Source organism: Musca domestica, unplaced genomic scaffold, assembly GCF_030504385.1.
Source record: "Musca domestica strain aabys unplaced genomic scaffold, Musca_domestica.polishedcontigs.V.1.1 31, whole genome shotgun sequence".
In the NCBI taxonomy this organism is placed as follows: domain Eukaryota; kingdom Metazoa; phylum Arthropoda; class Insecta; order Diptera; family Muscidae; genus Musca; species Musca domestica.
In genome coordinates this window covers 8,595,906-8,623,023 of record NW_026712309.1, presented here as the reverse complement: position 1 = coordinate 8,623,023, position 27,118 = coordinate 8,595,906, and the positions used below count along the sequence as shown (strand labels likewise).

The 27,118-nt window shown below is 40.8% G+C and overlaps 2 protein-coding genes across 6 annotated transcripts in view; one reads left to right on the top strand and one right to left on the bottom strand.

The window, feature by feature from the left end:
* The window catches only part of LOC101893445 (serine/threonine-protein kinase 10), a 51,066-nt gene that overhangs the window by 9,876 nt on the left and 14,072 nt on the right, over nucleotides 1-27,118 (bottom strand). The gene's annotated exons all lie outside the window — the stretch shown is intronic.
* Nucleotides 12,839-26,486, top strand: LOC131803568 (uncharacterized). The gene is made up of 2 exons (XM_059124933.1): nucleotides 12,839-16,732; nucleotides 24,963-26,486. The coding sequence occupies exons 1-2, from the start codon at nucleotides 13,063-13,065 to the stop codon at nucleotides 25,004-25,006; spliced, it is 3,714 nt and encodes a 1,237-aa protein (XP_058980916.1). The 5' UTR covers nucleotides 12,839-13,062; the 3' UTR covers nucleotides 25,007-26,486.

Sequence of the window (27,118 nt, the reverse complement as noted above, 5' to 3'; positions counted from 1 at the left end):
CATTAATTCTAATAGATGAGATTAGGAAATCTGAAGGTATATAACCATTTAATATTTTTAGTACAAACATGGAGTTCAACATAATACGTCTGCTTTTATTTGTAGGCAATCTAATTAATTTTAGCCTGCTAGCATAAGAAGGCAAAACAAAATCACTATTCCAATGTAAACCTCGTAAGGCAAATAGCAGAAATTGTTTTTGCACGGATTCTATTTTATCTGAATATATTGCATATTCAGGATCCCATACAACAGAACCATATTCCAATATAGGTCTAACAAGAGACGTAAATAACTGTTTTGTTATATATGGATCAGAAAATTCTTTGGCCCACCGTTTAACAAAACCTAAAACACCATTTGCTTTATTTACCATTGTTATTACATGGCTATTAAAATTTAATTTTGGATCCATCAAGAGGCCTAGATCGACAAATGAATCTACAGTTGATAATGAATGACCGTCAATATTATATTGTAATATCAGAGAAGAAGATCTGGAGAAGCACATATGCTTACATTTGCTTAAATTTAACTCCATACAATTTAACTTGCACCATTTAAAAAGGCTATCTAAATAGTTTTGAAGTAAACTGGCTCGTTTATCACAATTATGGGAAATGAATAATTTAACATCATCTGCGTACATTAACAATTTCGAGTAATTTATGGAATTAGGTAAATCGTTGATAAATAAAAGAAAGAGGACCGGTGACTTCCTTGCGGAACACCCGATGGAACATTAATCGTTTTGGATAGATACCCTTCAAACAAAACTAGTTGTGATCTATCTTTTAAGTAAGATGATATCCATTTGACTAAGTTTGTGTTGAAACCCATATAATTTAATTTATATATTAGGAGTTCATGGTTAACCCTATCAAAAGCTTTACTAAAATCAGTATAAATTGTATCAGTTTGTTTACGCTGAACAAATCCTTTTATTACTGTTGACGTAAATTGTATAAGATTTGTTGTAGTTGAAAGACCACTACGAAAACCATGCTGATATGGACTCAATATAGATTGAATTTTCTGTGAAATTACTTCAGTAATTAATTTTTCAAACAATTTTGGTATGGCACTTAATTTTGCAATTCCTCTATAATTTGACACATTAGTAAGACTACCAGACTTATGTAAAGGTATAATATAAGATTTTTTCCAGAAAGTAGGAAAGAAAGTAGGAAAGTGACCAAATTTCAGTGAATAATTAAACAATATAGTTAACGGAAGTGCTAATGTTTCTGAACAATATTTAAGAATTATATTAGGTATGCCATCCGGTCCTGGACATTTAATCGATTTAAAACTACGCAGACTATTGTACACATCCTGACGTTGTAGAAAAGGCATACAAATTTGATCAGCCTGTGACAACTTATAAGGATACGAATCTTTAATTTGGCAAGATGTACTGGAATATTTTGTGGCAAAAAATCTGCGAAACATTCAGCAATATCTGTGCCTGTGACAAATTCTTTATTGTTATATTTCAATACTGAGGGCTTTGAGGAAACTTTTCGTTTTAGATTAACAAAATCATAAAAAGATTTAGGATTGGATTTAAAATTATTTTTAATCTTGTCTAGGTAAAGATTGTACAATCTACGAGACTCTAAAGTATATTTAGATCTAGCAACAGAGTAATTAGTGTAGTCTATTGTTAAGCCTGATTTTTTATATTTACGAAAAAGCTTATTTTTAGAGTTTTTTAAACTTGATAACTCAGAGGTTATCCATGGATATTTATTTGAATTTTTAACTCTAGTGGTTGGAACACATTCCAGTTTAAATCTATTTAAAATATCATAAAATTTATCAATTACATATTCTAAATCTTTATGGCTGTTACACAGGCACACAGAAGCCCAATTTACGGAGGAAATGAGGGTATTAAATTTTCGAAAATTAGTTTTTTTGTAATTAAGGACAGTTTTAAATGAGTCGGACTTACTTTTTTCAATTACATAACTGTGAGTCATGGAGATATATAAAGTTGGATGGTATATATCTTCAGGAGTGCATATTGGAGGAATTTTGAATATATCAAAATGCTGTGTTATATTTACAAACGCCAAATCAAGAATTTTGCCGAGGGAATTTTTCACACTGTTTATTTGATAAAGATTTAAGTAACACAAACTATTTATAACATCAAATGTATACTGGGTACTGTTCATTTCGGATGGCAAAGGAATCAAAGCTTCAGAATCTGGCATTAGAAGCCACCTAATGGAGGGCATATTAAAATCACCAAGGATCAGAATGCGATCGGAATCTTTCATTTTTTCAGTGATTAAATTTATTGCTGATAAATGCTGATTATAAATGTCAAATGAAGATGAAGGGGGAATATAAGAGCAAGTTACAAACAATTTAGATATGCCCAAGTCAATGGAAACACCAACAAATTCTATATCAAGAAAATCATTTAGATCAATTAAATTAGTGGTATATTTGGTATCAACTGCAATAAGGACGCCACCACCTTTTTACAAACACGATCTTTTCTAAATATTTGATATTTTGAACATAAAATTTCACTATTTAATATAGATGTTTTTAACCAAGTTTCGGAGAAAACCAATACATTATAATTGAAACCAATGCTATCAGTATATAAACTGGTTAATTTTGTATTAAGCCCCCTTACATTCTGATAGCAAATAGAAAATGAGTCATTTAGTTTTTTGGCACCGAATCTGGTCTAAGAGGCAAATGAGCTAAGTTATCGGATCTCTCCACAAATTCTTTAATAAATGCCCTAGCAGGCCAAAATTCTTTTAAAATCAACTGTACAAAAATATTTTCAGGCACAACGATTTTGAAAGAAGATCTACTTTCAGAAAATGCAGATCGGAGCTTATAGCATCTCAAAAAGTAATCTCCCTCAATTTTTGATTTTATATAATACATTATGTCATCGGCCGATGTTTCTGGCGCAAACCTTGTTGCAAATATCATTTTCATGGCGGGAGCCATAGATAATGATCTTTGGACAGGTTGAGTTTTGCCAGTAGCAGTCTCGGGACGATCACTAGTGATAAGTGAAGGAAGTGATAATTCCTGTATGTTACGAGTAGATTGGGAGGTTTTCGTAGAAACCTCACTATCAATACTCATAACTTCAGGATTATTTACCCCTTTACCTATACCGCTGTTATCTACCGGAACTGGGTGTGTAACAACACTGGCATACGACTGTTCACGTCCAGTCTCAGTTGTTTCAGTGATATTAACTGAAACCGGTTGTGGAACAGTGTTCTCCACAGAAACTATTGCTTTGCGACTAGGCATTCCCTTAGTTGGTGCCTTTTTCGCAGCCCTTTTGCGTTTCTGGCCAGAAACTGACGGTGACGACACAAACTCATCTAATTCTTGGTATTTCTCAAACAATGTAGAGAAATTCTCGAATCGGAGTGATAGTGAGGAAAAATCTTTTTTCATCGATGTCAATTCCGACTGCAAATCCTTTACAAAATTATAAAAGTCTGCAGAGAGTTTCATTATTTCTAATTGTGTCTACAACTTTTGCATTAATCCTAGCACATTTTGCATGCCATTGATTAAGACAAAACCAACAGGTAACACACAATTCATCCTCTGCAACAATATTACATAATTCAAAAGGGCACGACATTTTTTATTTTAATTATTATTTATTTTAATTATAATTATTTCTTTTTTAATACACAAGTTACAGCTATATTTTTCAAGATTAGATCTGTAGCTAGAATTTTTTATTTATTTATTTATTTATTTTATTCTTTTTTAAATTCTTAAATGTTGGCAACTCTTATGAGATGACAAACAAAACAAGACGACATGTTACAACAACTAATTAGCTAATGTAACAAAAGAAAGAGGATAAAAGGAGAATGTACAACTACACAATTTGAAAATTAATATTACTTTAAAAGACAAAACAAAATTTTAAAACACTACACCAATTATCACTTTGAGTTACAAAATCACTATTGAACACTTTAATACACTTTTTTACCAGATTAATTAATTTAATAAAACATATAACTTAATTTTTTTTCAAAAGCACGGAGCACCACAATTTTTTGACACTAATCACAGGGTTGCCAACTTGCCTATGATCCCTGGACTCGACTAGGCGTAGTTTCTGGCGCCTCTAAACTATCAAGTCGATGGACTGGTCCATCGCAATGGACTCCCTAACGCTGGGGTGTAACCTTGCTCAACAGTGTTCCAAGGTTTGCAGTCAGGGCGCTTCTACGAGTAATAGGCTTAGGTGCCAAGTCCTTGCCATGATATGGAGGCTATGTCATGGCGGACCTCGTCACCTCCAATGTCCAAAATTCTTATGGAGAAAAATTTAACAAAACAAGCAAACAAAAACCGACAAAACTTCAACGGCCTCTTCGGAGGAACAGACACTGGATGTGGAAACGGACAAGATTTTAATAGCGGTGGGGACTAGACTCTGCAGACGTACTGAGACGTGGTATGCGAAAGCATATAGGGTGTCTGGGCTAGGTAGTGAATGGTAGATCAGCTATGCCACCTCCAACGTAGAAAAGGGTAGAACCTGTATCGTCGCTAAAAAAACTTAAATTTAATCTTCCTCAATAATTTCAGAGGTGGAGACGCCACGGCGGTCAGACTGGAGTAATGAGCCGGAAGAGTACTCTTTTTTGTCTCCATGTACCTACATGGTCTCCGACCCGCCGGGCCAAATAGTAGAGAAGCTGTTCACTGAGCTGGGAAGCAGAGGCAATCTCGTCGTTAGATGTGATGCTAACGCTCACCATTTTCAATGGGATAGTAAAGATACGAACCCAAAAGGTGAGTCCATTTTTCAAAATAAGAATTGGGAAGAAGTCATTGATCTCACCCTAACTAACATGGATGAGTCACTCATACTGTCTTGGAAAGTCTTCAGCGAGTGTTCCTTTTCGGATCACCGGATCACATTCCAGTTATCAGTAAAGGGGTTGCACCAAAAACCGCATAGGAACCCGAGAAATGATCCATGGGAAAATATTGCGGAGCACACTGCATGGAAGCTGAGATCTACTGGTAACCTCCCAGTAGACTCTGCCTCAGATGTGGACGAGCCCATTAATTTGATAACAAAAATCCTGTTTGGGAGCTATGAAAGAGCTTGTCCGCTTACCTTCCCCGGGAAAAGGTGCCAGCCTGTCTGGTGGCCGAAAACCTAGCCCAGCTCAGGAAGAGAAGCAGACGCTTTTATAATAGGGCCAACAAGACCAAACTGGGTACAGACTGGGAGGCCTTCAAACTGGTACAACAGTGGGATCATAAAGGGTAAAAGACGGTCTTGGGTTTACTTTACTGAGTCCATAGAAGATGTAAACCCAGCCTCCAGATTCCGTAGAGTACTTCCAAAGGACCCCAAATCCATTCAGTATCGTGGGGCGGATGATGTAAGTCTGACTGAGAGGATTGTAAGCACTCCCAAGATTTTGTGGGCAATAAACTCATTCAAACATTTCAAGTCACCTTGGCCGGATGGCATTATCCCCGCCATGCTACATTATGAATCGACGGTAATAACACCATTCCTCCTCCTCCATTCTTCCATCTGCGTCTCTCTCACATTCCATCTCTGTGGAGGGAAGTTACAGTCACTAATATTCCCAATACTGGGAAACCAAGTCATGTACTTCCTAAAGACTACAGGCCTATCAGTCTCTCGTCTTTTCTATTGAAAACGCTGGACATTGATTATCTCTGATGCCCTGGATCTCGTTGAGCACAGCTCAACATGCCTATATGAAAGGCATATCTGTTGAATCAGCGCAACACGACGTCGTGGGTTATGTAGAGAGGAACCTGAACAAGTAGTGCTTCACTTTGGCAGCCTTTCTCGACATCGAGGAAGCCTTCAATAATGTCACTCTTTTGGCAATTCATAGTTCCCTCGAAAAAATTGGTATACCACCACTCCTAGTTATTTGGATTGATGTTATGCTCTGCAGCAGAATCCTCAACTCAAGCATCAAGGAGTGTTCTGTTAGGAAAACGGTCACTAGGGGCACCCCGCAAGGAGGGGTTCTGCCACCGCTACTCTGGGTTTTGGTAATATATGACATTCTAATTGAACTGGAACACGGCGGAACAAAAGTCGTGGTTTACGCCGACGATATGGTCTTGCTGATTAGTGGGAAATTCCCGCAAAATGTTTCAAATCTTGTGCAGGGTGCTCTAGTTAAACTCTCCAGATGGGCACGCTGCAATGGATTTAGCGTGAACCCATCTACAACTGAGCTCGTACTCTTCATAAGGAAGCGGAAAATACCAGACTTTTCGCTACCAATACTTGATGGTGTTATGTTAAGCCTTCCTTCGGAAGCCAAATATCTCGGTACTGCCCTAGACCAGAACTAAGGTGGAAGAGGAACATCGAGGAGCGAGCGAAGAAGGGCATAATTGGACTTTATTCCTGCAAAAACTCCATAGGAAAAAGTTGGGGACTCAAACCTCACCTAATCATGAGTCAGTCGCCCGACCAATTCTAACCTGTGGAGTGCTTGTTTGGTGGCATTCCTTAGGGAAAACTACCTTCAGTAAAAGCATTGATAAAGTCCAAGGAGTTGCATCGCTACTAAATATAGGCTCGTTTAGGAGCACACAATCAACTTCAAACCGTTAGGTTTATTTGTAGAGGAACAAGCTGCTAGGTTTGCCCTGCAACTCAATGAACTGGGACAATGGCGGAGTCAGCATGGCGGAGTCAGCAAGTATGTGGAGAGCATAGGAAATCAGGCTATAGCTAGCGATTATATACCACCTAGGCACAGTTTTGAACTACTTGATAAACATTTAAGGGCAAGGGTGACAAATTTTTTCTATTTATGCCATGGATAGAAAACGCTCGTCGTGTTATGCCCTGTTTGATCAAACGCATAACAGTAAGTGACATCCAACCAAATGCTCGATGTCTCGTCATGTCGGTCAGACTCAAACCCATCGTCATAACATGTAATGACCATTAAAAGAGGTGTTGAATAGTGGGTCATACAAAAATGTTCTACCAAAAAAGTAACAACAATTAAACAATTGCCAACGAGAAAGACACACACGCAATAAAGGCAAAGCGCAATTGCTACCTGTTTTCCGATTTATGAAAAAATACATTTTTTCAATAAAGTATTTCTTTGGAATACTAACATATTTCAGGCAATGGTCCACCCAAAATGTTCATATATCGCGGTTATTGACGAACCAATCCAATTGTCAATCCTTAATAAAAAACAATAATGTCCTGAGAAATTATCTAAATAAAAACACGGTTTGGTTTTTCTTATTTTGATTATAATGTCATACATTTTTGCCTTCTGTACTGAAAATGAGTGCTACTTTAATTCACTTAAACAACAATATATACTTCCATTGTTCTTTTCTGTGCATATTCTGTTATTGAGTGAGAGTCATATCTCTGCCCACATACTTCAATTTTAAAATAACACTTTATGTAGGTAAGAAAAATATTAACCTATTAGTTTATGTCCAAAAATTAGACATCAATAAATTTGGATTGTCCAGTATATTTTCCATTTTTTCTATTCATTTTTTTCTATCTGTCCTCATCTAATAATAATAAGATTATTTTTTAATTATTTGTTTGGTATTCAATTTTATATTTAAGCGGTGTTTATTACTTAAAAATTACAGCGTACACAAAAACACATCCTCGCCGTCGAAAGTAACACACACACTCTCTCAATTTAAGCACACATAAACAAATGACACACAATTTGACGATGACATGGTTCGATGTCTCCGTCGACACCCTGCATTTATGGAGAACACCATGCAAATATTCGAGTCAGCCATGCCACGATCGAACCTTAGACAATGGCACACATGAATCAAAATGGGGGATGTTGTTGGTTGTCATTGTCTATCAAATACATTACGCATGATTGAATAGACAAAGTAAGTGTGTCAAAAAACATAATTCATACAATTCGTCATGTGCTGGCCTTTAATATACATATACCTAACAGAGACATCTGGACCCGCGACACTCCTTCTTTTAACGGTATAGCTGTCTATACTGATGGGTCAAAGATGGAAAGAGAAACGAGAGCTAGAGTCTACTGTGAAAGTCTAAGACATCTGGACCCGCGACACTCCTTCTTTTAACGGTATAGCTGTCTATACTGATGGGTCAAAGATGGAAAGTAGAACAGGAGCTGGAGTCTACTGTGAAAGTCTAAGTATCCAAAGATCCTTCAAGCTAAACCACGACTGTAGCGTTTTCAGGCAGAAATCTTTGCTGTCAGGAAGGCCATAGAACTGCTGGCAAATAGAATCAATGAACTGGACGGACCGGTGACTATATATATCGATAGACAAGCGGTCCTGAAGGCTCTAAATTCATTTACAATGAAATCTATAGCAAGAATGCTCTGGAAAAGGGTAAGTCGTTTGTCAAACTCTGTTGGACAATGCAACATATCTGGCAATGAATCGGCCGATGAATTGGCCAGATACGGATCTAAGTCAGTAGATCTAAAGATTGAGAGTTCAGTGAAGCCACCCTTATGCCACTTCTTCCAAGTACTGCATAAGCATTATCTTGGGAGGTTTCAACAGTACTGGCTAACTGGAAGGGGATGTGATGTCTCATATTCATATTCGTCACTCATATTCATGACGAAGCTGGACTTGAAGCTTCTGGTGGGCCTAATAACAGGACACTGCAACATCAAGGCCATGACATCCAAATGGTGGGTTGACGACATTGAATACTGCAGGCTTTGTCAGGACAAGGAGGAAACCGAGACGGTGTAGCACTTACTCTACCACTGCCCAACTCTTATAGGAGTGAGACAGAGGCTACTGGGTAAGCAAATTCTGCCAGACTTGTCCTCCCTTTCCGACATCGAGCCAGCGGTCATTCTTCAGTTAGCCAGAAGACTAAAATGGCTAAAGACGACACGTTGATTACACCGTGTATATAAACCTACTAACTTCTATACTCTTTATTCGGATTCTCTCTTTATTCTATTCCCCTATCTTCTTTAAATTAGGATGAATATAATGGACCAATAGGTCTCCGAGTGGAGTGGTTGTTTATACAACCGCGCATCCTTTAACCTAATCTAACCTAATGTTAATGCAGATTGTATATTAGTTCCTCAGCCGGCTTCTACGAACATAAGAAATGGTAGAGCGAACTCATATGCAAACGCTGTGACCGAAGGAGACCCGCCAATAGTGTGACCGCTGGAAATTTTCAAAAAGTATCACAAAAAGTATCATTTCTTGAAAAAAGTGGCACATATCATTTTAAATGGTGGCACAGAAAGTGGCACAATTTATTTCACATTTTATTTAAAAAATAATAGTTTAGAACAAAACAACAAATTCATCTATATGTAATACTATATAGTAATAATATATGTATGTACATATTGCATATTTAACCAGTAAAGAAAGTCTTAAAGTCGGGCGGGGCCGACTTTATGATACCCTACACCACTTTGCTAATTTAGTAGCGCTCCGCATAACAGTTAAAAGTTTTTATGGGATAACTCAATCATACACGCTACGATTATAATTATAATTTAAAGTTCAAAGGACTAAATATGCCGAAGCATTTGTATCTTTTAAATTCGGACTTGTATTGCCCATTTGGTGCACAATTAGTTTGAAATCGGATAAAGATATATATGGGTGCTATATCCAAATCGGAACCGATCTCGATAAAATTTGGCAAAGATATTTCTGAGCTGTATTTGATATATTTCCCTGAATATCGTTGTTACCGTTCGTTATCGTTATTACGGCTGCGGAGGAGGAGCTATAGCTATATCTGAACCGATTTGGCATACTTATTTTCAGGCTTAATATGTGCTGTATGTGCAAAATTCCATACTATTCGGGCCGATATTACACGTTTGGTGCACAATAAAAGGCAAATCGGAAGAAGATATATATGGGAGCTATATCTAAATTTTGACCGATTAACTCCAATAGAGTTCGTCCTTGGGCCAAACAAATGATTGGTGCAAAATTTCATCCGGATAGGGTAATAAATGAGAACTGTACTTTGTTTTCAAAAATACATGGATAGACGGACAGACAGGCAGACAGACGGACAGACAGACAGACAGACAGACAGACAGACGGACAGACAGACAGGCAGACAGACGGACGGACATGTATAAATCGACTCTGAATGTGATTCTATGCAGATCATCAAAAGGAACTATGGGTCTATCTAGTTTCCTTTTGCCTGTTACAAACAAATGCACAAAGACATAATACCCTGACCACCTTGTGGTGTAGGGTATAACAAGTAAAAACGCTGTAAGTTCGGCCGGGCCGAACTTTGAATACCCTCCTCCATATGGTACAAATTTGGCAATTTTCAAAAAACTAAAATCCATTAAAAATTCTGTGAAAATCTTAGAAATACCGAATATAGCCGGATATTAGGATCTATACGACGACGTGGATCTTCATACGAAACTTTTGTCATAAGCCTGCACAGACAATTTTCTGGCATAGGATGTAGTATCCATTACGAACTTCAAACAGAAAATTTAAAATAATTCCGGTAAATTATGCAGCTAAAATCAACAAAATACTGTATATCGGGGGTGCCGTAATACAGGGGCTATACGAAGACGTGGACCTGCACGAACAATTTTCTGTCACAGGCTGTAATATCCATTACGAACTTCAAATGTGAAAATTGAAACAATTCCGGTAAATAATGTCGCTAGAATCATCAAAATACCGAATATCAGGGGGTACCGTTATATGGGGGCTATACGAAGACGTGGACCTGCACAGACAATTTTCTGTCATAGGCTGTAGTAAAGTAATTAAAATGTCTCTTAACAGTTGTTCCAGAAATAAACAAACAGAACAATGTTGACAACTTTGAGCATGCGAAAACCACTTACAAACACCTAATATAAGAGCGTTCGCTCTGAAATTTGCTATCGCAAATTGGAAATTGCAGCGTACGACGCTTTTCATTGTTTCATTTCATTTCATTGCTTTAAATACAGCGTTTAGATTAAAATATATGTAGTTTAAAAAAAGGTGGCACAATGTATAAAAAAGTGGCACAAAAATTCAAAAAAAGTGGCTCATTTAGGATCAAAACTAAAAAAGTGGCACAAAGGTATCAAAGCCCAAAAAAGGTGGCAAAATTGATACTTTAGTGGCACAACGGTCACGCTGCCCGCCAAACACGGTTGCTACTGCGGAGGTTACTGAACGCTTTGTTAATCCTAAAAGTTCAGCGGGTATTTCTACCCCCACTATTAAGAGATGTTCCTGAGATGTTCGTCATTCTCAGAAAGTAGATCTTCTTTTTTAATTTGTTTTACCTCAAAATCATTTTGATACGTTAATTACGAATGAATTTTGGCCTCCTAGGGCATTTGTAAAAGAAAAAAAAAACTACATAATGATTTATCAATTTGCTATCGGAATGTAAGGGAGATAAAATCTTAATTATCTCGCTTATACACTGATATTTTTGGCTTTGAATACAACATTTTATCATTTTCCGAAACTTGGTTAAAGTGATTTTAATGATATTGAATTTATCAGCATAATGTGAATTTTTTGTCTCATGCTCTTATATACCGTCATCGTCAGATGCTACCTTATATTATCGCCATATTTCAACAATATCATCAACAACATTCCGCAAATTTTTTCTATCTATATAAATTTCCAAAAATTCCTGAATTAACTATACCATATTTTCAGTCCCAAGAAATTTCAAACGGTATACGTCATTTAAAAGCATTAAAAAGTCCGGGCCCGGATGACATTCCCAGTATAATGTTAAAATTCTGTTAAAATAATTGGTCAGTCCCTTTAACACACTTGTACAATTATTCACTTAAATTTAGCCATTTCCCTTCTGATTGGAATAAATCGTACTTGGTGCCTCTACATAAATCTGGTAGTTTAGTAGATGTTTCCAATTATAGAGGAATTGCAAAGGTCCATTCCAAAATTGTTTGAAAAAAATGAATTTCCCATAAAGTCAAATCAATAACAACGCCATTTCAACATGGTTTCCGCAGTGGACTCTCAACCATTACCAATCTTATTCAGCTTTCATCAGAGGTAATTAAAGGGTTTGTTCACAACAAACTAACTAATTTTTTATTTTGATTTTGATTTCTGCAAAGCTTTTGATAAAGTCAATCATAAGTTACTTTTGTTCAAATTTGAACGTCTAGGATTTGATAGAAACTTGTTTCATGGATTTCATCCTGTTTGCGCGATAAGGTTGTCATTCTAAATCTATCGATGTTCAATCTGGTGTTCCACAAGGAAGTCATCTTGGACCAAATTCAATTGAGTATTCTAAATTATTATTAAACGCTGATGATGTAAAATTATTCATGACTCATAAATCTCAAATAAATGTTGACTTACTGACTTACTTACATCTCAATGGCATGGAGTTGAATTAAAAAAACATATGTGTTTCTTTTTTGATCGAAACCTATTGTTCAAAAGAACATATTTTACTAACACATTTTTTAATTTTGTTTTTATTATTATTTTATTCTATGTCAGCATATAACTGACCTATATAATTATTGTTTGCCTTATGCAGGCCAATAGCCTAAATAAAGAAACACCTCGATTGGTTTCACATTGCATGGGTTATTGGCTGAAGTAATTTATTGCTTAGTTAACTTTAAATGCTAGTTTTAACGAATTCAAAAATGTATAAATAGAAAGCAAAAATAAATATTCTTGGTAGATTACAAGAAATTGTAAACATACCAAGGTTACACAATTCAAGTGTTGTGTATATCTGCTTTAATTAATATTAAAAAAACATTTTTTGGTGACCCCGACGTGATCCTGACAAGGATTACTTGATTCACTCATAAATTTCGAATTTCCCCCCACCAGTGGTAAGGAATTTGAAATATTTATTTGTGAAAGGAGCTAGTTACGTACAACTAGTAGCACCATCTAAGAGCCAGAAACATCTGGAGAAGAAGCCAGTACCTACATCAAGAATCTGAATCAACTGATAGCTAATCACCGTAAGGCGGATACAGTATGGATCTAGCTACAGTAATCGAGCAACAACAAGCAGCAATTGCCGAGTTGAGGAAGGCAATTGCGAACGTAAAAAAGGCTCCATTGGAAAGAAGAACGGTGGAGTTCTACAGCAAAAAGCTCAAGGAAATGGAAGCACTCTGGGCAGAGATCGATCGCAATGAAAACAAAATTCGTGCAGATCCTGCGGCAGAGTCACATCTCCATATCACCAATAACGAATACCAAGTCATTGGTGAAGAGTACAGAGCTGCAATCGACAACATCGAGGCAGACATCAAAAGGGGCAAAGAACAAATGCCTCAGAAACCGCTTCCCGCAACAAGGGAGGGGGTGCAAAAACAATCAGGCCAGTTTACTGCAACCAGCAGCGTGACTGCATTAGTGAGACGTCAGAGGGCTCTAATGCAGTCCATACAAACGTTAATAAGGGGCAATTCAGGCCAAGCTGCTCCCTGTCAGACAGTGGCTGCAATTGAAAAACTGTGGACACACGTGGAAGATATCCACTTCAAAATGTTCGAGGACTTTGATGACCCAACGTTGGTGGGGTACGATGCATCAGCCTACGTTCTCTTAGAGGAAGAGACGTTAAAGTTCAAAGAAAAAATATCGACGCTAACACAGGTCGATCATTCGTCGTCTCAGCAGAGATCAGGCGGAAACTTGGCAAATCAAGTTAATCTGCCAAAAATTACAATCCCTCAATTTAATGGGGATTATTCGAAGTGGCAGACGTTTGCTGACATTTTTGGGAAAATGATCAACGAGCAAGCCTTGCCACAAGTGCAAAAAATGTGGTATCTCAAGGCCAACGTGACTGGGGAAGCCGAGAAACTCATAAGGCACCTCGAGTTGACCGAGGCGAATTACGACATTGCCTGGAAGACACTCCAAGACAGGTACAATAACAAGAGAGCTCAAGTGTCAACTATACTTGAGAGAATGCTAAACCTGCCCAACATGTCTGGCGATAGCAGATCAGTGAAGGACTTTCATGATAGTCTTCATGAATCGTTATTGGCATTGGAGGGTCTTGGAGTAAGGCCAAAGGAATGGGATCCACTCTTAATCCACATCCTAACAAAGAGGATGGACAAGACTACTCATGTGTTGTATGAGCAGTCGATTGTAGATTCGAAAGAACTCCAAACGATGGATCATTTCATGAAATGTTTGAGGAGTCGTTTCGAATCATTAGAAGCTGTCAATGGGATTCAGAAGAGCAAACCGTCAGCGACGACTGCTTCCACCACGATCCGTAGATGTCACATGTGCAAAGGTGACCACCCCCTATATTACTGCAAACAGTTCTTGGCAATGACAGTGCCCGAAAGACAGAAATGGGTTGCTAGACACAAGATGTGTCTAAATTGCTTCAAGGATGACCATCAGGCAAAAACGTGTACAAGTGGGAAGTGCAGGAAGTGTCAACAAAAACACAATACACTTTTGCATTTTTCAACGAGGCCACAAGTAGAGAACAAGTCAGCAGATTTGTCGGTTCAACAGCCGCCAACAGTAGCATCGGCGAATAGATCCCAATCATACGTACTTCTTGCAACCGCACGTGTTGCGATCAAGGCAAATAATGGAAGAAGCTATGAGTTTAAGGCGATTCTGGATTCCGGTTCACAAATTAATCTGGTGTCAGAGCGACTAGTGCAGAGGTTGGGTATCGAACCCATTCAAACATCTCTCTGTATCGAAGGTGTTGGAGGTAGATCAAGAACCGCAAACCACAGGGTCAACGTGGAGCTTAAGTCACTCACCAGCAAATTCAGAACACGCCTAGAAGCCTTTGTGTTACCAAATATAGTGCCACCCCAACCAAGCACTGAGATCGACATCACATCATGGCCTATTCCAGAAAACATAAAACTAGCAGATCCCTATTTTTATCAAACGACCAGGATTGACGTACTACTTGGAGCAGAGTTCTACTTCAACCTGATTCTCTCACAAGAACTTCGAATGTCCAAAGAGCTTCCTATATTGAAGAACTCAAAACTAGGATGGATTGCTAGTGGAAGAGTTCAGGCTGAATCAGAAACTGTGACATGCGCCGTTTTCGGAGAAGATGAACATGCTTTAGAAGATTTATTAAAGATGTTCTGGGAACAAGACGATGTTTGTGAAGACCAGAAGTTGACAATAGCAGAGGAACAGTGTGAAAATCACTTCAACCAAAATACAACAGTGAATGAGAATGGTCGGTTTGTGGTGCGATTACCGTTTGCAGACGGCCCTGAGAAAATTTCTGAATCCTTGAATATTGCAGCATCAAGATTCTTTGCGTTGGAACGTCGCTTATCTAAGGATGCAAGTCTTCACGAGCAGTATGCTAAATTTATGAAGGAGTATGAGGATCTGGGACATATGACGAAAATACAATCAAGAGAGGTGCGTGGTAATCATTACTATATCCCGCATCATTGTGTCCTACGCCCAAATAGCAGCACAACAAAACTGAGGGTTGTGTTCGATGCGTCTTGCAAGTCATCATCTGGATGGTCACTCAATGATATTTTGCATTCAGGTCCCAGGGTTCAAGGAGATCTGTTTGGAATGCTGTTGCGGTTTAGACTGCCGAGATTTGTGTTTACAACAGACATTGAAAAGATGTACAGACAAGTGCTAGTCGACAAAAGAGATCGCAAATATCAACTAATCGTATGGAGAAACACTCCAGACAAGGAACTCGAACATTACATGTTGAATACGTTAACATATGGTACGACGTGTGCCCCATATCTTGCTACAAGATGTCTGAAAAGGCTAGCAGATACGAACATACAAAGATATCCATTGGGGGCGATGGTATTGCAAAAGAATTTTTACGTTGACGATTGCATGTGCGGGTCTGACAGTTTAACAACGGCAATTGAGATGCAGAAACAAGTTAATATGTTACTACTGGAAGCTGGATTTAGACTACGAAAATGGTGTGCTAACCACTTAAAACTGCTGCATGGAATTCCTCCAGAAGATAGAGAAGTAGATCTCAATTTTGACAAATCATCAACCAAGGTTTTGGGATTAACATGGATTCCTCAAGCAGACCGATTTTGTTTGAAGAGTGATGTGAACGAATGCACCAAGGTCACCAAGCGGAAGGTCACATCTGATTTGGCAAGATTGTTTGACCCCTTAGGAATTGCGGGTCCTGTGGTGTCAGCAGCTAAGATCTTTATTCAGCAACTGTGGAAGAATAAACTTGGCTGGGACGAGGAACTGCCAGCAGAAAGGGCAGCATATTGGCTATCGTTCCGAGAAGGTCTGAAGATGTTAAATGATTTCAGGTTACCCAGACACATGTTTGATGGAGAGAAACCAACAAAAATTGAGATACATACTTTCGTGGACGCGTCAGAAAAGGCATACGGTGCTGTGGTGTATCTTCGAGCTATGCTGCCAGACGGCAGGCATATAGTCAGACTTCTTTGTTCAAAATCAAAAATAGCACCAATAAAGGAGATCACGCTGCCACGGTTAGAGCTTTGTGCCGCTGAATTGGGAACAAAACTTACTGCTAAGGTCAAAGCCGAATTGGGTTACGAAGATCTAAGGACTATTTATTGGTCAGACTCAGAGATTACATTGTACTGGATCAATTCAGAACCATCAGCTCTAAAGACGTTCGTTGCCAACAAAGTAAAAAATATACAAGGCAGATCGATAAACACTCAATGGCGACATGTGGGGACGAAGGATAATCCTGCCGATTATATATCCAGAGGTATGAAACCAGATCGTCTGTCGGGATGTCTGATGTGGTTTTATGGACCCACGTATCTACATGGAAATGAATCTCTCTGGCCGGGGCCCTTCTCAAAGAATAGAGAAAATCAATCCGATCTTGAATTCAAGACAAAATCTACAGTATCAGCAATTGCCTCACAGAGTGGGTTACAGGATATGATCTATGGAATCAACCACAAGGGTTCATTTAGACGATTACAACGTATTGTCGGTTATGTCCTGCGATTTTCAGAAAGGATAAAGGGACGCAAGCATGGAAGTTCGACAGATGTATTGACACCTATGGAGTTGAATCAGGCGATGCAACTAATAGTCAAGACCGTACAGGTGGCAGATTTTGCGAAAGAAATTCAGCAATTGAGGAAACATGGAGCATTGGACAAATCAAGCTCCATACATAGTTTAACTCCGTTTCTTGATGACAGAGGAATACTTAGAGTCGGTGGCAGGTTGGAAGAGGCAACCTTAGCATACGACACAAAACACCCGATGTTGTTACCATACAACGATCCAATTGTGAAACTCATTCTTAGCATGATCCATTTAGAGAATAGCCACTGTGGCTCACAACTATTACTGGCAACATCAAGACAAAAATATTGGATAATCAAGGGGAAGGCTATGGCTCGCAACATTGTGCAAAATTGCGTAAGGTGCACCCGGGCGAAGCCAAAGTTATACAACCAAATCATGGGAAATCTCCCACCGAGCAGAGTCACACCAGCAAGGCCGTTTATTGTCTCCGGCGTTGACTATTGCGGACCGTTATGGGTCCACTATCCGCCGTTCGCGGAAGCATAGCTGAGTGCTACCGGACGCGTCCACGGGTTGCGGATAGTGGGACGCCCGGTAGATATATCGGGTAGCTGCGAATCAAATAAGCAGTCGCGGACAGCTCAGCGGTTTCTAGGGGGAGAGTCTCGGACTAAATACCCGAGTGCCCGTGATCCCTGGTCTCGACGAGGCGGCACTGGCGCCCCTAAACTATCCAGTCAACGGCCTGGTCCACCGCAACGGACCCCCTAATGCTGGGGTGTTACGTAAACCGTGCCCATCAGTATTCCAAGGTTTGCAGTCAGGGTACCGACTGTATTAGAACGGTTGCCTCGTCGATACCTGGGCGCCTCGACGAGTAACAGGCTTAGCTGCCAAGTCCTTACCATGATATGGAGGCTATGTCATGGCGGACCTCGTCACCTCCAATGTCCCGATAACCTATGGAGAAAACAACTAAACAAAAAACAACAACAAACACACAAACACTAACCGACAACCAATCAACCACCTCTTCGGAGGTGTCGACCCAGGACATGGCCATGGACAAGATTTTAACTTCGGGCGGGGACGTGACTCTGGAAACGTACAGAGACGTAGTATGTGAAAGCATACAGCGACAGAGTGAACAGCTGTCCGCCCTTCTAGAGAAGACCACTCTAAGGCTCAGCCAAGAGAGTGTGCCCTCCGGTTTTGGGAATGACTCACCCCTCTCCGATGAGGAACTTGACGTCACCGTCATACCCTCATCTATGAGGGGTGAGACAGCTACAAAAACTATAGAGAGCACTCAATCTGCTGCCATGGGGGGGTCAACTCTTGTGGAAGGGGTTACATCGGTATCTACCGATGCGACCAACCTCCGGATCGAGGATGGCGTCGTGGAAAGGGACACTGAAGTTCCAACCAACCGCGATGTCTCCGGATCGAAGGAGGTAAAAATAAGGAAGGGTTACAAACGGTCGGTGAGGTACTGTAAGAGCTTCATCGGTCGCGAACCCTCACAAATTACAGAGAGGGAAAAAGTCCTGATTAGGGTGAACATGAAGGCAATAAGGAAGTTCGAGAAGAACCATCCGGAAGTGCCTAAATGTACACTCGAAAAGGACCTTGCCTCTCTCTTTACAGCCCCCACTAACAAGGTAAATCCGTCTGAGGATAAGCCAACTAGTGGGGCTGGGGTGAAGGGCAACACCTCTCCCGGCGGTGGAAAGACAGCTTCGGCTGTTGCACCACCAACGGAATCAAGTGTAGCCCCCACCACTTCCAACTCAGGAAAACGGAGGAACAAAAGGAAGGACGCCCCTAACGGGAATTCTGCCCCAGTGGAACCAAAGGAGGCCAAACCCTCTTCTCGGGTAACGATGAAGAGAGGACGGTCAACGGAGGAACCACATCCCGAGGCAAAGAAACCGTTGACGGGCAAACTTCCTCCTCCGCCAACTGCGGCTTCTACGCCAGTAACTGTAGCTGGTAGGGAGGTAGTGGCAAGGCCGGTGCAAGCAGCCTTAGTGGACCCTAGGTCTGCTAATGCGAAGCCTGCTACCACCAACCCACAACCTTCAAGCCAGCCATCAAGAAAGAGGAAACACTCCCAAACCCTGTACCCGGACAATCTCCGTGTAGCGGTCATCGACCGAGCTGAGCCGGAAGGCAAAATCAGTGAAAGTCGGTGGCTTCTCATTGAGGACCGTCTGAGGGAACAGGTTTTCCTGGGGGAGGATCCTTCCAAGCTACAGTTTGGCAGTGCAACCGTCTACAAGGGAGTGAAGGTCATCTGCTGCGAAAATGAGGAGTCAAAGAACTTCCTCGTGACCGCAGTAGCTGGCCTTCAGGAACTTTGGGATGGAAGTGCACTTGCTGCTGTATCCCTGAAGGATATCCCCTGCAGGAGGATTTTAACAGCATGGGTGCCGCCGCCCTCTGTGGACCCGGCACGCGTGCTGATAATATTGGGGAAGCAGAATCCCAATCTCTGCACGGACGGCTGGCGCTTAGTTGGCTCAAGTACGGAGGGAGGGGGCCTGGTCATAAAGGTCTCTGTTGACACTGCTGGCCAGGAATACCTTCAGGCTCGTGGAGGGAAGTTGCACTTCGGCACAGGATGGATTCGGTTCCGTCTAACGCCGTCGTCGCAGTAGGAGAAACGAAGCCACAGCTGCTTAGCATTGTGCAGATTAACCTGCATCACTGCAAGGCAGCTGGGGCTGAGCTTCTCCTATCCCTCTCCAAGCATGAAGTTGACATAGCCCTGGTCCAGGAACCTTACATTTTTAAGAATAAGGTAACTGGGCTAGGGAGTGAGCGGTACATCACCTATGCCACCTCCAATGGGGAAAAGGTTAGAACGTGTATCGTCGCAAAGAAGAACTTAAACTTAATCTTCCTTAACAATTTCAGCGGAGGAGACGCCACGGCGGCCAGACTGGAGACTGGGACGGGCAAAACACTATTCCTCGTCTCCCTGTACCTTCCCTTCGAGCACCCCGACCCACCAGGCCAAGTGGTAGAGGAGCTGGTCTCAGTACTGGGTGGAAAAGGCGGACTCATCATTGGATGTGATGCAAACGCTCACCACTCTCAATGGGGCAGTAGTAACACCAATGCCAGAGGTGAGTACATTTTTGATTTTATCTTATCTCATAATCTCAAAATCTGTAACCGGGGAAAGGAGGCGACTTTTTGTATTAAAAATAGAGAGGAGGTCATAGATCTCACTCTCACTAACATGGATGAATCACTTATACTGAACTGGAAAGTTTCGACTGAGTGTTCCTTCTCGGATCACAGGAAAATAACATTCCAAATTTCGGTAGAGGGATTGAATCAAAAACCGTATAGGAACCCGAGAAGGGCTCGATGGAATCAATTTGCGGAGCATACCGCACGAATGCTTAAGTCCACTGGTGATTTTCCAGTGGCCTCGGCATCGGATGTGGACGACTCCGTCAAGTTGTTAACAAAGATCCTGATCGGCAGCTATGAAAGAGCCTGTCCGCTAACCTTCCCGGGTAAAAGGCACCAGCCTGTCTGGTGGTCGAAAGACCTAGCTCAGCTCAGGAAGACTAGCAGACGATTATACAATAAGGCCAACAAGACCAAACTGGGTACGGACTGGGAAGCTTATAAACTAGCCTTCAATAAGTACAACAGTGAGATCAAGAAGGCCAAGAGACGGTCTTGGGTGTGTTTCACCGAGTCCATAGATGATGTCAACGCAGCCTCCAGATTCCGTAGAGTACTTTCAAAGGACCCAAAATCCATTGGAAGTATAAAGCGGGCTGATGGTAGCTGGACTGACTCAGGTCTAGAGACTCTCAATCTATTAGCCAGTACTCACTTTCCGAACTGCTCTGATGCGGTATTTGACCGATTGGCAACACGGTCTAGTCAGCATAGTGGGACGGAAGATGTGAATCTGACTAATAGTATTGTTAACACCCCCAAGATTTTGTGGGCCATTAACTCATTCAAACCTTTTAAGTCACCGGGTCCAGATGGCATTATCCCCGCCATGCTACAGCATGCGTCGGCGGAGATAATACCAGTCCTGGAGGTGATATTTAAGGCTTGTTTGCGTCTTTCTCACATCCCACTACTGTGGAGGGAAGTTACAGTCACTTACATTCCCAAAGCTGGGAAGCCAAGTCATGTTCTTCCAAAAGACTACAGGCCTATTAGTCTCTCGTCGTTTCTATTGAAAACGCTAGAGAGATTAATAGACATAGAGATCAGATCTCTAATACCCCTGACCTCTTTAAGCACTGCTCAGCACGCATATATGAAAGGCAAATCTGTTGAGTCAGCGCAGCACGACGTCGTGGGTTATATAGAGAAGAACCTGAACAGCTCATGTTTCACGTTGGCGGCCTTCCTCGATATCGAGGGGGCCTTCAATAATGTTACATTAGAGGCAATTCACAGTTCTCTCGAAAGACTTAGTGTGCCACCACTTCTCGTCGACTGGATTGATGTTATGCTCAGCAGCAGAATCATCAACTCTAGCATCGGGGAGTGTTCTGTTAGGAAAACGGTCACTAGGGGTACTCCACAAGGAGGCGTTTTGTCACCACTGCTTTGGCTTCTGGTGATAAATAACATTCTACTTGATCTGGAACACAGCGGAACAAAGGTCGTGGCTTACGCCGACGATGTGGTCCTGCTGATTGCTGGGAGATTTCCGCAAACTATTACAGATCTTATGCAGGGAGCTCTGGTTAAACTCTCCAGATGGGCGCGCTGCAATGGTTTAGGCGTGAACCCATCTAAAACTGAGCTCGTACTTTTTACAAGGAGGCGGAAAATACCCGTCCTCTCTCTCCCAATGCTGGATGGTGTAACTCTAAGCCTTTCTTCGGAAGCAAAATATCTCGGTACCATTCTAGACCAGAAGTTAAGCTGGAAAAGGAATATCGAGGAGCGAGCGAAAAAGGGCTTAATTGCACTTTATTCCTGCAAGAACTCCATAGGAAAGAGTTGGGGGCTTAAACCCCATATTATCCAATGGATATATGAGTCAGTCGTCCGACCAATCCTAACCTATGGCGGACTTGTGTGGTGGCATTCCTTACGGAAAACCACCTTCAGCAAGAATATTGACAAAGTACAAAGAGTCGCATCGCTACTAATTACAGGAGCGGTCAGGAGCACGCCACAATCCGCTCTAGACACCCTACTCAACTTAAAGCCTCTAGGCTTATTTGTAGAGGAACTAGCTGCTAGGTGTGCCCTGCGACTCAACGAATTGGGACAATGGCGGAGTCAACCCTTCGGGCACTCTGTCATTCTTAAGTATGTGGAAAACGTAAGTAATCAGGCTATAGCTAGTGACTATATACTCCCTAGGCTCAGCTTTGATCTACTTGACATCCGTATACCAAACAGGGATATCTGGTCCCGTGGCACTCCACCTTTCGACGGTATAGCGGTCTATACTGATGGTTCAAAGATGGAAAGTGGAACGGGTGCTGGAGTCTACTGTGAAAGCCTAAGTATCCGAAGATCCTTCAGGCTAAACAGCGATTGCAGCGTTTTTCAGGCAGAAATTTTTGCTGTCAGAATGGCCATAGAACTGTTGAATAATAGAATTAACGAACTGGATGGACCGGTGACTATATATGTCGATAGTCAAGCGGCCCTAAAAGCTCTAAATTCTTTCACAATCAAGTCTATGACTGTTCTGGAGTGCAAGAATGCCCTGGAAAAGTTTAAGTCAGCTGTCAAGCTCTGTTGGGTCCCTGGGCACTGCAACATATCTGGCAATGAATCTGCCGATGAATTGGCCAGACGCGGATCTGAGTCAGTAGATCTAGAGATCGATAGCTCAGTGAAGCCACCTTTATGCCACTTCTTTCAAGTTCTGCATAAACACTATCTTGGAAGATTTCAACAGAACTGGCTATCTGGAAGGGGATGCATCATCTCCAAAAAGATTTGGCCGGTGAACTCCGAACGGAGATCACGGTCACTCTTGTCCATGACGAAGTTGGACTTGAAGCTTGTGGTGGGCCTAATTACAGGTCATTGCAACATAAAGGCCATGACTTCAAAATGGGGGGGTGACGACACTGAATACTGCAGGCTATGTCAGGACGAGGAAGAAACAGAAACGGTGGAACACTTACTCTGTCATTGTCCTACCCTCATTGGAGTAAGACATAGGCTTCTGGGTAAGCACTTACTGCCTGACTTGTCATACCTCTCCGAAACAGAACCAGCAGTCATTCTTCAATTAGCCAGAAGACTAAAATGGCTAAGGACGACACGTTGATTACACCGTGGACGCAAACCCACTAGCTTCTCTAATTCTTCTAAATCCTATATTCTACACTAACTATCTTTCTTACTTCACTTCCACTTCTTTCTAGACTAGGATGATCACAATGGGCCAATAGGTCTCCGAGTGGAGTGGTTGTTGTTTTTTACGCAACCACACATCCTTTAACCTAACCTAACCTAACCTATGGGTCCACTACAAAATACGAGGCAAGAGACCACACAAGGTTTACATCGCTGTCTTTGTCTGCTTCGCAACAAAGGCTGTACATTTGGAAGTAGTTACAGACCTAACAACGGAAGCATTCATTGGAGCATTGAAGAGATTTATCTCTCGGCGAGGAAAATGTCAAACCCTATATTCAGACAACGCGACTAACTTTGTAGGTGCTAAAAATCAGCTCGATGAATTCAATAAGGCTGTCTTTGGGGAGAAAGGCAAAAAAATAATAGCGGAGACGTGTTCAAGAGAAGGGATCGATTTCCAGTTTATTCCCCCAAGAGCACCACATTTTGGTGGCTTATGGGAAGCCGCGGTGAAGTCAGCCAAGCAACTGTTGCTTCGCACCACTAATAGTGCATCATTAACCCACGAAGAGTTGGAAACAGTTGTTATTGAAATAGAAGCAATCCTGAATTCCAGACCGTTGACTCCTATTTCTGACGATCCAAATGATCTAGCTGCATTAACACCTGGTCATTTTCTTGTGGGAGAACCGTTAACGGCACAGGTTGACCCATCAGCGAACCAATGGTCAACATCATTGACAAGCAGATGGAAGGTCGTATCTCAAATTAGACATGAGTTCTGGAAACGTTGGTCCACGGAGTACTTAAATACTCTGCAAGAAAGAAGGAAATGGAGTACACCATCTCCAAACGTGGAACCTGGTCAATTGGTCATTATTAAGGAAGATAACATGCCTGTAATGCAGTGGCCGCTAGGCAGAATAACCCGAACATATAAGGGCAACGATGGAGCCGTTCGTGTAGTCGACGTAAAGACACAAAACGGCGAAATTAAAAGAGCTATAACCAGATTAGCTCCTTTATGGAAAAAGGAAAAGGAACCTCTTCCGCCTATAGAGACCAAGAGTAGGAGTGAAGAGCCATCTCCAAAGCGATTGAAGACGTCAAGCAGCATGCTAGTATCGATGATGCTTGTGGCTTTACTATTTTTACCTCTATGCTTGTGTCATTCGTTCAACATACACAAGTTTGAGAATAAGCCCGGCATCTATTTTGAAGGAATTGGAATCACAAAAGTAGTAACAGCAGAGTGGAAACTGATCACTTATTATGATCTTTCCCCATTTTGGGCAGATATGGATGGCTTTTCTACCGGGATAGGAACCCTTCAGAAGTTGTGTAAGATAGCAGTTGAGAACAGAAGCTGTGAGATACTTTCAGAAAATCTTATTCAAGTACAAAAGCAGTTGGAATCAAATACACTGAACATATTCCCCAGGCGCATCAGGAGAGGAGCTCTAAACATAGTCGGGAACCTCGCACACTCGTTATTTGGTGTCTTGGATTCGGAATATGCGGAGCAAATGACTGTGACAATTGAGAAGGCAAATGAAGACAAGCAACATTTGTTGGATCTTCTAAAAAATCAGACATCTATTATTGATTCAACAATCAACATAATTAGAAAGGACGAAGATACGAGCCAAAGGAACTTCGGCAACATGCAAGTGGAATTGAACCTTTTGGCAAATAAGGTGAAGAAAGAAGAAGATGTTGTAAAGACAACACAATCAATTATGTTTCTCACTTCACAGCTCATGCTACTTTCATCAAGGTTGAAACATATAGAAGATAACTTAATCGACGTTTTAACGGATGCTCATCATGGTCGGATAAGTCCGTTGCTACTTACGCCACATCAATTGCTACAAGAGCTCCAAACCATCAAGGCTCACATTCCTCCATCTCGTGCTCTACCCGTTCGCGAAGATAATGTTTCGGATTTCTTCAAATTAATGAAGAGTAAGGGAAGGGTTATTAAGAACCATATCATATTCGAGATTCGCCTTCCATTAGTGGATCTCCAGCAGTATGATTTATTCAAAATGATCCCCGCACCTATGCTACGATCCGGTCGATTTATTTCAATAGCTTTGAAATCAACATTATTGGCAGCTAACGTCCATCGGGATGAGTTCATATCGCTAACCGCAGAAGAAATGAACAGCTGCATACATACCACAAATGACGTTTTTATTTGCGACAACCAAGCGAAATTTAGCAAAGGCGATCGATCACATTTATGCGAGGTGATTTTCTTATTGAACAAATCGTCAGAAGCGTGCGACTTGCAATCGACCATGCACCACCAAACTTGGAGACAAATGGCACAAAAGAATAAATGGATGTTTACTCTAGCCAATTTAACAGAATTGTCCTTTGTTTGTGGTACAAAAATGACACACCTGGAGGTGCAAGGAGCTGGAACTTTAGAAATTGGGCCAGGCTGCATTTTCAAAGACAACACATTTACAATATACGGTCACTACGAAAACAAAACAACAGTGCACACATCATATCTGAGACTTAAGCCACTGGATTCCATAATCTCAAGCAGTAAGCTTGTCTTGCTCAACAAAACATTAAACAGCACCTATGAAACACATGCTGCTGAACTCGTCACCTTACACCAACAGCTAAAAACTATTGAAATCGGACGCCTTCCACAATTAATGAAATCGACGGCCATTCACCATCATACCATCAGCTATCTAGCTCTTTGCATTGGAATTGGAGTAGCCATATACGTCATTGTCAAGTTTCGCCACCACAGAACTTCCAACAATAACATGAACCCAACACCTACCCCTCGGCAGTCAGTCTCATCATCATACGTCATTGACCAGACAGTTTCTTGAACGTTCCTCGTTCAACGTGGGGGAGAATGTTCAAAAGAACATATTTTACTAACACATTTTTTAATTTTGTTTTTATTATTATTTTATTCTATGTCAGCATATAACTGACCTATATAATTATTGTTTGCCTTATGCAGGCCAATAGCCTAAATAAAGAAACACCTCGATTGGTTTCACATTGCATGGGTTATTGGCTGAAGTAATTTATTGCTTAGTTAACTTTAAATGCTAGTTTTAACGAATTCAAAAATGTATAAATAGAAAGCAAAAATAAATATTCTTGGTAGATTACAAGAAATTGTAAACATACCAAGGTTACACAATTCAAGTGTTGTGTATATCTGCTTTAATTAATATTAAAAAAACACCTATATCAAGTCATTATAGTATAAATGGATATGTGTTATCAACTGTAGATTCCTTCACTGATCTGGGGCTTTTGATGAACCCAAAATTAAATTTTAATAACATACTACTTCTATGGTAAATAAAGCATCCGGGGTCTTAGGTTTTATTAAACGTTGGGCCAAAGAATTTTCTGATCCATATGCGACTAAACAACTATATTCGACTCTTGTTAGACCAATATTAGAATATGGTTTCTCTGTATGGGACCCTGAATGTACTTTTTATTCCGATAAAATCAATCAGACGCAATTCCTGCTTTTTTTCTTAAATTGGATTAAATTGGCTTAAATTGGAATAATAATTTTGTTTTGCCCTCTTATACTAGAAGGTTAAAATTCATTCGATTACCGTCATTAAAAAGTAGACGCATTATGTTTAATTGTATAATGATGTTAATAATTTTAAACGGTACTGTACCATTTGATTTTCTTATTTCGTCTATTAGAATA

Bases quoted from the DNA above. Each gene is read 5' to 3' on its own strand.
- LOC131803568 (XM_059124933.1), top strand. From the start codon at position 13,063: ATGGATCTAGCTACAGTAATCGAGCAACAACAAGCAGCAATTGCCGAG. The intron at 16,733-24,962 runs GCAGATCGATAA...AATGAAGACAAG, and splicing joins CAAAGTAAAAAATATACAAG to CAACATTTGTTGGATCTTCT.